At 37.8% G+C, this 12,004-nt stretch overlaps 1 protein-coding gene across 1 annotated transcript in view; it reads right to left on the bottom strand.

Moving 5' to 3' along the window:
- Window positions 1–1,038: 1,038 nt before the first annotated feature.
- Window positions 1,039–12,004, bottom strand: part of NDUFB5 (NADH:ubiquinone oxidoreductase subunit B5) — a 59,649-nt gene continuing 48,683 nt past the window's right edge. Inside the window, exon 6 of the mRNA XM_077161136.1 lies at window positions 1,039–1,225. Within this exon, the coding sequence (XP_077017251.1) occupies window positions 1,105–1,225 (121 nt within the window). The 3' untranslated portion in view covers window positions 1,039–1,104. The remainder of the gene's footprint in view (window positions 1,226–12,004) is intronic.

Below are 12,004 nucleotides of genomic sequence, written 5' to 3'. Positions count from 1 at the left end.
TGATTTAATACACCAGCCTTCTGGTTTATCAACCAGCCATGAAATATCCTTGCAGCAACAGTCAGGCCAGTGCTTGCCTGAACAGACAACTGGGCATAATCACTTGGCCAAGTTGACAACAGAATCTAACCATTACAGATAGTATATTGGACACCAACTGGCCTGAATTTTGGTAGACCTGGGTTCATTTTTAGTTTTAGGAAGAATTTAAATGCATATTTTTAAAAGCAGTAATGCTTTCACAGGCAGGTTTTAAAATAGCAAACTTTACTGCAAAAAGGCCATTTAGGAAGTTGAAATGCCAAGTATTCTAAATGTTTATTTTCGTAAATATTATATGTTTATTTCCAAGCCTCGGGTTTCTCATCTATAAAACACAGATATTAATAGTAATTGGCAACATCATTTTGAAAGTAATAAGAGATAGTCATTTAGCACAGTTCTCAGCACACGTTTGATAAATGAAGGCCATTATTTTTAGCTTTTACTAACATTTCATAATCTTTGTATTAATTATTTTATCTTGTGCAACAACTTCTCCAGTTTCTACAAAGAAGGACTTTAAGGAATCTTACAGATTGTATCTAAGGAAAAAACTTTTTTAAGAATATTATATGGCTAAAAAAGAAAACATGAAAAACATCATAAACTTTAAAATTTATTGATTGAAAATTTGTTTATGAAAGTGTTAATATTTTATATTACTGACACAATATTTCTTGTGTAACTTAAAATCCTGAATTGTCACTGAATAATCTAGATGTCTACAATACAGATATGTGTACAACTTACTATACAGCCTGATATTTAACTTCACTTCTATAACTTCCATTTGTCAAATAAATAAAGCACTAATATTTCAAAGTTACCTCAAATTTAGGAGTTCATATACTCGTATTTCTACAGTTTTTATTTTTACGTTTTAAACCTTTTTAAAAGAGGAAGCTAAAACTCCAAAATCAAAACCCTTATGTGAACCAACCAACATTGAGAAATAGAGGAATGGAAGAGGGTCTAATTCATCACAGAGAGCAAAAATACAGAATATAGTTAATATTTTATTTTCTGCTACAGAGAATATAATTCATATTTGGAGAAATAAGATTAGTTGTCAGGAGATGCTTTTAGAGAATGATCAATTAGTTCCTTATTAATGGTTTCATACTGATACCAAGGTCCATCACCTCTCGCCCGCATTAATCTTCGTACTTCTAGCTCCTGTAACCTGCAACAAATGGAACAGCAATATTGTGATTCCAGCACTTCGAATTACAAACTTAATTTGAATGAATTATCCCCATGGAGAATAGCCACTAGACCAACATTCACCAATCTACTTCTCAGTTATTACATACTTCAGCCACCTCCATTCATTGGGCATCAGGTATAATGACAAAGTCAGCAATGGGATGGGAGAAAAAATATGGAACTATTAAGCTTTACCACTGGGGAAATCCCAGACACTGTGTCAAACATTAAGGAAACCCAAATCAATAGGCCAAGCCCTTGATCTTGAGGCTTCATTTTGTGAAGCTTATGTAGGTAGCAGAGAATCTTAGCCTACCTATGGGCATGACTAAGAGTTACTTCTGGAGGACTTCTTTTGCTGCTCAGATGTGGCCTCTCTCTCTTTAAGCCCAACTCTGCAAGTGACATCATTGCCCTCCCCACCTACATGGGACATGACATCCAGGGGTGACAGTCTCCCTGGTGGGATGAGCCTGACCCTGGCACTGTGGGAACAACAATGCCATCCTAACCAAAAATGGCAAAGGAAGTGTAACAAATAAGGTATTAGTGGCTGACAGAGAGCAAGTAGAGTTGAAAAACTACTCTGGAGGTCACTCTTATGCAAGCTTCAGTTAGACATTGCTACCTATCATAGTTTGCCAAACCCCACCCAACCAAAACAATTCCTGCCAATCCTAAAGAATACCTGGGGCATTATATATATAAAAGTTCCATGCACTAGGGTAACTTTTCAGAAATCTACAACCTCCAGATGGGTGCTGGATTAGATAAATCCTGAAATCTAGAGGGCCCGGCCTCTACAGAATATCAACTATCCCATATTATTGACAGCCCCTTCCATAATAAAAAAAGTCATAATGGTCACAGCCCAAATACCCTAAAGAGTGGGAGAGATCAAAGGTGATGGTGTTATACAGAGAACATAGGGTTTAACAAATGAGTACGATTGCTGAATGAGTATATTGACATTTCTTTTAGTCTCCAGGATCTTAGAGCATCTAGAAGTAAAAACCTAAAATTGTGGAATTGTAACCCATACCAAACTCTGAAATCTGTTCTACAATTAATTGTTGTGATATGCTTTAAAATTTACTTTTTTGTATAGGTGTTATTTTTCATAAAAAAGGAAAAAAAAGTCGAATGTGATGATAAATGCACAGCTGTATGATGGGAAAAAATTAATATAATTATGCACTGCATTAAAGAATTTAAAATTAAAAAAAAAATAGCCACTATGGTGTGTTTTGCATTTATGTAAGGTATTATTTCCCTCCACAGATGCATGTGTATGTATATAGTTGATATATACTTGTAAGTAAAATAGGGGAATAATATTTTTTATTATCTTGCTAATATAATTAGCTAACAAATCTTGTTTTTATCACCAAAGCATCATGTGAATTGACTATCAAATGCTTGTTTTACTGTCCCTGCTCTTTGTCTGGAGAGACCACTTTCACCTGAATTGTGACAATGCTTTACCTCTCTTCTTGCTTTTTGGATGCTAGGAGAGTCATTTTCAGAATGCCTACTACGTTATGGATGATGCTTTGCCAAGTGCTATGACTTAAAAAAAGAAAACAAACCGTTCTGAGGTGCTTACACACCCCTGAATATAGTAGCTAACTATCCCTAGGACAGAAAACTTTTCGAGAGCAGGAATGAATTCTTATTCCCCAGTCACCAGTATAGCACTGTGCCTGGGTAACATCATAAACTCAATAATTCCAAAGAAAAAGAAAATCAGGATTAGGTGAAATATTCTCAAACTCTAAGACCCACTTACTTCTCCTCCTCCACATCTTCACAAATTGAATAACCTCTATGAAGCTTTCACTTTTTTTTAAATAATATTTTTATTGAGAATTTTTCATACATGTACAATCCATCCACAGTACAGAATCAATGGCTCACAATATCATCACTTAGTTGTGTATTCATCACCATGATTATTTTTAGAACATCTACATCACTCCAGAAAAAGAAATGAAAAGGAAAAACTCATACATCCCATACCCCTTACCCTTCCTTCTCATTGACCACTAGTATTTCAATCTACCTAATTTTTTAAATCTCTTTTCCTAACCTCTTATTTACTTATTTTTTTTTAACCTTATTTTTTTTTTTACTCTTCAGTCCATACCCTGGATAAAAGGAGCATCTGGCATGAAGTTTTCACAATCACACAGTCACATTGTAAAAGCTATATTGTTTATACAGTGGTCTTCAAGAATCAAGACTATTGGATTCAACAGTTTCAGGTACTTCCCTCTAGCTACTCCAATACACCATAAACTAAAAATGGATATCTATATAATGCGTAAGAATAACCTCAGGATAACCTCTTGACTCTGTTTGAAATCTATCAACTACTGAAACTTTATTTTGTCTCATTTCTCTCTTCCCCCTTTTGGTCAAGAAGAAAAGGCTTTCCCAATCCCATAATGCCGAGTCCTCACTCATCCCCAGGAGTCAGGTTCCACACTGCCTGGGAGATTTACACCACTGGGCATCATGTCCCACTTAGTGGGAAGGGCAGTGAGTTCATCTGCTCAATTGGCTTAGAGAGAGACCATATCTGAACAAAAGAGGTTCTCTACAGGGGATTTTTAGGCATAATTATAAGTAGGCTTAGCTTCTCCTTTGCAGGAATAAGTTTCATAGGGGCAAACCCCAGAAATTGAGGGGTCCGCCTACTGAATTTGTTGTCCCCACTGCTTGCCAAGAATATCAGGAATTCCCCAGATGGGGAAGTTGAATATTTCCTCCTTTTTCCACCGCCCACCAAGGGGACTTTGCAAATACTTTTTTATTCTCTGCCCAAATTACTCTGGGATATAACAGGGCATCACACTAACCTATACAAACCAACAAAATCTCATGCTCTATTCGAGATTCCATGTAATTATGGTGTTTGAATAAACTGACCATACAAATTAAATTAGATAATATGCTATGCAAAATATGAATTTTGAAAGACATAGTCTGGCAGAATGGATTAAAAAATAGGATGCATCTATATGCTGTCTCTACTCAAAGGACATGAGGGCAAGGACACAAATGGACATTTACACACCAATGTTTATAGCAGTATTATTAACAATTACCAAGAGATGGAAGCAGCCAAAATGTCCATCAACAGACGGTTGGCTAAACAAACTGTGGCATTTACACAAGATGGAATATTATGCAGCTGTAAGACAGAATAAAGTTATGAAGTATGTAACAACATGAATGGACCTTAAAGACATTACGCTGAGTGTGACTAGCCAGAAACAAAAGTACAAATACTGTATGGTCTCACTGATATGAACTGACATTAGTGAATAAACTTAGAATATTTCATTGGTAACAGAGACCATCAGGAGATAGAAATAGGGTAAGACATTGGGTAATTGGAGCTGAAGGGATACAGATTGTGCAACAGGACTGAATATAAAAATCCAGAAATGGACAGCACAATATTACCTAACTATAATACAATTATGTTAAAACACTGAATGAAGCTGCATATGAGAATGACAGAGGGAGGGGGACTGGGGCATAAATGAAATCACAAAGAAAGATAGACAATAAAGATTGAGATGGTATAATCTAGGAATGCCTAGAGTGTATAATGATAGTGACTAAATGTACAAATCTAAAAAATGCTTTTGCACGAGGAAGAACAAAAGAATGTCATTACTGCATTATGCTGAAAATAGATGGTAATTAATATCTTAAATTTTCAACTTACATATGAAACTAAAGCAAAAAATGTTTATTTGGAACAAATTTATACTTTGACTAGTGCATCTCCTAATATAACTTACATAGATAGTTGGCTGAACACCTTAAGTACATGGAACTTTGTATAGCACATAAGATTTTGTTGGTTTGTCCAGGTGATGCCCTGATGAATACCAGAGTGATATAATCAGTGAGTGGAAAAGTATTTGCAAAGTCCCCTTCAGGGAATGGTGAGAACAGGGGAAAACTCAACTTCCCCAAGTTGAATTCTTGATATCCTCACAAGCAGTGTAGGCAACCAAAGCTATAGGCTGAGCCCCCAGTCTTGGGGTTTGTTTCTATGAAACTTAACCCCACAGGGGATAGGTCAAGCCTACTTAAAATTAGGCCTAAGAGTCACTCCCAAGAGAACCTCTTTTGTTGATCAGATGTGGCCTCTCTCTCCAGCCAACACAGCAAGCAAACTCACCACCTTCCCCCCTGTCTAAGTGGGACATGACTCCCAGGGGTGTGGCTCTTCCTGGCAAAGTGGGACAGAAATCCCAGAATGAGCTGAGATTCAGCATCAAGGGATTCAGAAAAACTCTAGAATGAGCTGAGACCCAGCATCAAGGGATTGAGAAAACCTTCTCGACCAAAAGGGGGAAGAGTGAAAGGAGACAAAGTGTCAATGGCTGAGAGATTCCATACAGAGTCAGGAGGTTATCCTGGAGGTTATTCTTACGCATTAAGTAGATATCACCTTGTTAACCAAGATGTAATGGAGAGGCTGGAGGGAACTGCCTGAAAATGTAGAGCTGTGTTCCAATAGCCACGTTTCTTGATGATGATTGTATGATATAGCTTTCACAATGTGACTGTGTGATTGTGAAAACCTTGTGTCTGATGCTCCTTTTATCTACCCTGTCAACAGATGAGAGTAAAATATGTAATAAAAATAAATAATAGGGGGAACAAATGTTAAAATAGATTTAGTTTGAAAAGCTAGTGATCAATGAAAGGGAGGGATAAGGGGTATGGTATGTAAAAATTTTTTTGTTGTCTTTTTCTTTTTCTGAATTGACGCAAATGTTCTGGGAAATGATCATGATGATGACTATGCAACTATGTGATGATATTGTGAATTGGTGAGTATTTATGTGTTGGGAATGTTTGTGTTTCTTTCTTGTAATTTCTTTTTTAATGAATAAAAAATTTTTTAAAAAAGAACAAAAAAATATGAATTTTGCAGCAAATAAACATCTTTCCCATTGGTTTCACACAGAAGTCGAAGTTTTAAAATATAGACCATATAATCCTTTAACCTGTATTCTTTTTCTTTTTGGGTGCATGGTCCAGGAATCAAACCTGGGTCTCCTTCATGGAAGGCAAGCATTCTACCACTGAACCACCCAGGTACCCTTTACCCTGCATTCTGATATACCTTAGTCCTATTCAGATCAGCTTCATTCATATCTCTAGTCGAAGTCTGATCAATTTCTCAACTTTTTTAACAGTTGTTGTTTGGAATAATGCTGACTTTCATAGCTTTAACGCTCTAACTCTGAGTCTCAGGTATCACATAAATACCCAAAGTTTCAGGGAATGACCAGTTTATTCACAAATAGCTTAGTATCTCAGAATTTGGAAACAGCAATTACAACTCCTGAATATATGTGACTACTGTAAGAGGTTACAATCTAGGACCCTTTACAATAGGCCCCAACCTAATAACCCATGTACTCGACTTCAAATCTCCAAGTTTGTATATTATAGCTAGTCCGTGTGACTGAGGCATAATTGTTTTAGTTTGCAAGCTGCCAGAATACAATATATCAAAATGGAATGGTTTTTAAAAACTGGAACTTATTAAGTTGCTAGTTTGCAGTTCTTAAACCTGTGAAAACGTCCAAATTAAAACAAGGCTATAGAAATGCCCAATCTAAGGGAAAGATACCTTGGTTCAAGAAGGCCAATGACGTTCAGGGTTTCTCTCTCAACTGGAAAGGCACATAGTGAACATAGCAACGTCTGCTAGCTTTCTCTCCAGCCTTTTTGTTTCATGAAGCTCCTCCAGGGGCATTTTCCTTTTTCATCTCCAAAGGTCTCTGGCTACATGGGCTCTCTCATGTGTCTGAAGTTTTTAACAAAATGTTTCCTCTTTTAAAGGATTCCAATAAACTAATTAAGACCCACCTGGAATGGGTAGAGTCACATCTCCCTCTAATCAAAAGTTAATACCCACAATTGAGTGTGGCCCATCTCCATGGAGATAATCTAATCATGTTTCCAATCTACAGTGCTGAATAGGGGTTAAAAGAAACAGCTGCCTCCACAAGATGGATCAGGATTAAAACATGGCTTTTCTAGGATACATAACCCTTTCAAACAGGCACAATAATATCTGTCTTCTTGTTTCTGACATTCTTTCAATGCTTAGATGCATTTTGAGTTCGTTTTGTATACGATGTGAGATATGAATCCTCTTTCATTCTTTTGCATACAGATATCCAGTTCTCCAAACACCAATTATTGAAGCGGCTGCACTGTCCCAGTTGGGTTCGCTTGACCACCTTATTGAAGATCAATTGTCCATAGATAAGGTCTATTCGAACACTCAGTTCAAGTCCAATGGTAGTATAACTATCTTTATGGCAGTACTATGCTGATTTGACCACTGTATTCTGTAATATGCTTTAAAGTCAGATAGTATGAAAACTTTCATTTTTCTTTTTCAAGATTTTTTTAAATTTTATTTTATTTGTATCATATACCTGTGCAGTTATTATTCAATAGACTATTTTTTTCTTTTTTTGTGAAAAATAACATTTATACAAAAAAGGAACAAATTTCAAAGCCTCCTATAGACAGCCTATAGATAGGTCCTGTTTTTTTTAACCAATTCTGTCAGTCTATTTCCTTTCATTGGGGAATTTAATCCATTAACATTTAATGTTATTACTTAAAGGCAGTATTTTCTTCTACCATTTTGTCTTCTGGATTTTATGTGTCATATCTAATATTTTTTCTCTTTTTTACCTTTATTGATAGTCTGCATTCTTACATTCTTCTCCAGACCTTTCTCTCCTTTCTTTTCCTATCTCTGTGTAGTGTCCCTTTTTTTCCCCATTCTATATATATAACCAGTAATTCACAATATCATCACATAGTTACATATTCATCATTGTGATTATTTCTTAGAACATTTGCATCAATTCAGAAAAAGACAACAGAAAAAGAAATAAAAAAACAGAAAAAAGAAAATTATACATACCATACCCCTTACTCCTCCCTTTCATTGATCACTAGCTTTTCAAACTAAATTTATTTTAACATTTGTTCCCCCTATTATTTATTTCTATTCCATATGTTCTACTTATCGGTTGACAAGGTAGATAAAAGGAGCATCAGACACAAGGTTTTCACAATCACACAGTCACAATGTGAAAGCTATATCATTATACAATCATCATCGAGAAACATGGCTACTGGAATACAGCTCTACATTTTCAGGCAGTTCCCTCCAGCCTCTCTATTACATCTTGAATAACAAGGTGATATCTACTTAATGCATAAGAATAACCTCCAGGATAACCTCTCGACTCTGTTTGGAATCTCTCAGTCATTGACACTTTGTCTCCTTTCACTCTTCCCCCTTTTGGTCGAGGTTTTCTCAATCCCTTGATGCTGAGTGTCAGCTAGAGTTTCTCTGAATCCCTTGATGCTGAGGCTCCACTCATTCTAGGATTTCTGACCCATGTTGCCAGGAAGGTCCACTCCACACTCCTGGGAGTCATGTCCCACGTAGAGGGGGGGAGGGTGGTGAGTTTGCTTGTTGTGTTGGCTGGAGAGAGAGGCCACATCTGAGCAACAAAAGAGGTTCTCTTGGGGGTGACTCTTAGGCCTAATTTTAAGTAGGCTTGCCCTATCCTTTGTGGGGTTAAGTTTCATATGAAAAAACCCCTAGACTGGGGGCTCAGCCTATAGCTTTGGTTGTCCACACTGCTTGTGCGAATATCAAGAACTCAACTTGGGGAGGTTGAATTTTCCCCTGTTCTCACCATTCCCCGAAGGGGACTTTGCAAATACTTTTCCACTCACTGATCAAATCATGCAGTGCTCCCTTTAGTATTTCTTGTAAACCCTGTCTCTTAGTCATATATTCTCCCAGTGACTGTCTGAAAATATTTTAATTTCCTTCTCGTTTTGGAAGGGTAGTTTTGCTGGGTATAGAATTCCTGGTTGGCAGTTTTTCTCTTTCAGAATCTTAAATATATCTTACCACTGTCTTCTCACCTCCATGGTTTCTGCTGAGAAATCCACACAGTCTTATCAAGCTTCCCTTGCATGTGACAGATTGTTTTTCTCTTCCTACTTTCAAAATTCCCTCTTTGTCTTTGACAAGTGACAATTTGGTTACTAAATGACTTGGAGTAGGTTGATTTGGATCTATTCTGTTTGTGTTATGCTGCACTTTTTGGATCTGTAATTTTATGTCTTTCATAAGAGAGGGGAAATTTTCACTGATTACTTCCTCCATTAGTCTTTCTGCTCCTTTTCTCTTCTCTTTTTCTGGGAGACCCATAATACAGATATTCATGTGTTTCACGTCATTCAATTCCCTGAGATTTGCTCATATTTTTCCATTCTTTTCCCTATATTTTCTTTTGTGTGCTGGATTTCAGATGTCCACTCCTTTAGTTCACTAATCCTCCCTCTTGCCTCTTCAAATCTATTGTCGTAGGTATCCATTGTTTTTTTGGTTTTTTCCATCCCTTCTACTGAGTTTTTCATTCTCACCCATGAGTTTTGCAATTTGTTTTTTCAAATTTTCAAGTTCTTCTTTACGTTCACCAATGTCTTCTTTATATTCTCCCTCAACTCACTGATATGACTGTTGATGAGAGTTTCCATGTCTGTTTGAACATCCTAAATTAGTTGTTTCAAATTCAGGATGTGAACGCATACACATGGCGTATACATGTGATAGAAAATTGTACAGCCACAGAAAGGAAAGAATTTGAGGCATGCAATGAGGTGAATGAACCTGGCGGACATTATGTGATGTAAAATAAGCCAGAAACAAAAGAACAAATATTGTATGGTCTCCTTTAGAAAACAGTTATAAGAAAATTGGGGCCTAGGTTGCAAGTTCTTATAGCAGTCACATTTAGCCCCAAATTGTAATTGTTATTTCTAGATTTTGAGAGACTGTGCTATATATTTATAACCTGGTATTTCCTTGGAACTCTAGGTACCTTTGTGACACCTAAGACTCAGAGTAGGAATTTTGCAGGTCTGAAAGGCAGCATTGCCACATATAATAACTGCTATAGAAACTGAAAAGATCAGGCTTCAATTAGAGATAAGAACCAGTTGGGACTAAGGTAAATCAGAATATAGGGATAAGGAGGAAATTGTCTATATTTTAGAGCTTCACCTACCCAAACAGACCAAAGGAAAAGAGGTTTATTTTGTCCAAAATTTAAAACGCAACCTGTCTGGACAGATCATTTAAACAACTCAAATACATGGAGCCCAGAATGGGAATGAGGGCTTGTAATTCTGTATTGCTTAATGTAATGCCTGGATACATCCCAGAGTAAGTTGAGCAAATAACTAAAAAATACTGGCAAAGTCCATTGAGGGAAGGGAGGAAAAATATGGACTATTAAGCTTTACCACTGGGGAAATCGAGGATACTATCTCAAACATTAGGGACTCACAAGTCAATAGGCCAAGCCCTGGATCTTAAAACTTGCTCTTGCAAAGCTTATTTATGTAGAGGAGAAACTAAGGCTACCTAAAGTTATGACTAAGAGTTACTTCCAGAGGACCTCTTTTGTTGCTAAGATGTGGCCTCTCTCTTTCTAAGCCCAACTTGGCAAGTATAATCATTACTCTCCCCACTATGTGGGACATGATATCCAGAGGTGAAAGTCTCCCTGGTAAGGTAGGATATGACTCCCAGGTATGAACCTGGCCTCTGGACCAAGCCTGCCTGACCCAGAGGAAGAAAAAAACTGGAACAAACTAAGGTATCAGCGGCTGAGAGTTCAAAAAGAGTTGAAAGACTATCTGGAGACTACTTTTTCGCAAGATTTAGCTAGATATTCCTATTTACCATGTGTGCTGGTTTGAAAGTATTATATGCCCTAGAAAAGCCATGTTTTAATCCTGATCCAATCTTCTGGAGGCAACTGTTTCTTTTAAACCCTATTCAGCAATGTATGTTGGGGACTTGATTATATTATTTCCACAGAGGAAATGTGGCCCATTCCAGGTGAGTCTTAATTACCTTACTGGAATCCTTTAAAAGAGGAAACATTGGAGTCAAGATGGCGGCTTAGCAATGTGCGCGTTTTAGTTTGTCCTCCAGAACAACTACTAAATAACTAGAGACAGTACAGAACAGCTCACGGAGCCACATCAGTGACCGGACACACAGCGTACCCTAGTCTGGACCAGCTGGACCAGCTGCAAGCCTCCCCAAAACTGTGAGTTCCTCAAGCCGCGGCAGCCAGAAAGAAACTCTAAACCTGGTCAAGTGGAGTTCGCTCATTGGGCTCACAGAAAAAGAGGAAAGGGGGAGGAAACAGAGGTTTTAGTGGCTGTGTTTCTACGGAGACTTGATAGCCTCTGGATTCAGCGGCGGGACTTCTCGGGCTGCAACTGTCCCAAGCATAGGTAGAAATGGGTTGCTTTCAGGGCTGTCTCCCACCTGTGTCTTCCCCAGGGGAGGGGTGAAGCCCAACTCAGGTGGAATCCCTCTCTCAAGGAATTCAGACCCCATGGCTTGGCAATTTGAAGCCATTAAAACTAGCCTACAACCTCTCCTCCGTCTCCACCACAACCCCAGCAGGGAGAGTCTTCCAAAGTTAAAAGTGCGGCAACATCTTTTGCTGGTGCGACCCGCAGGAAGACGCACCACATACTGGGTAGGATAAGAAAAACAGAGCCCAGAGACCACACAGGAAAGTCTTTTAACCTGCTGGGTCTCACCCTCAGGGAAAACTGACACAGCTGACCCCTTCCGCCTGATAGG

The sequence above is a fragment of the Tamandua tetradactyla genome, chromosome 5 (genome assembly GCF_023851605.1).
Source record: "Tamandua tetradactyla isolate mTamTet1 chromosome 5, mTamTet1.pri, whole genome shotgun sequence".
Lineage (NCBI taxonomy): Eukaryota > Metazoa > Chordata > Mammalia > Pilosa > Myrmecophagidae > Tamandua > Tamandua tetradactyla.
The sequence above is the reverse complement of the archived record's forward strand: the minus strand, read 5'-3'. Positions and strand labels throughout refer to the sequence as shown.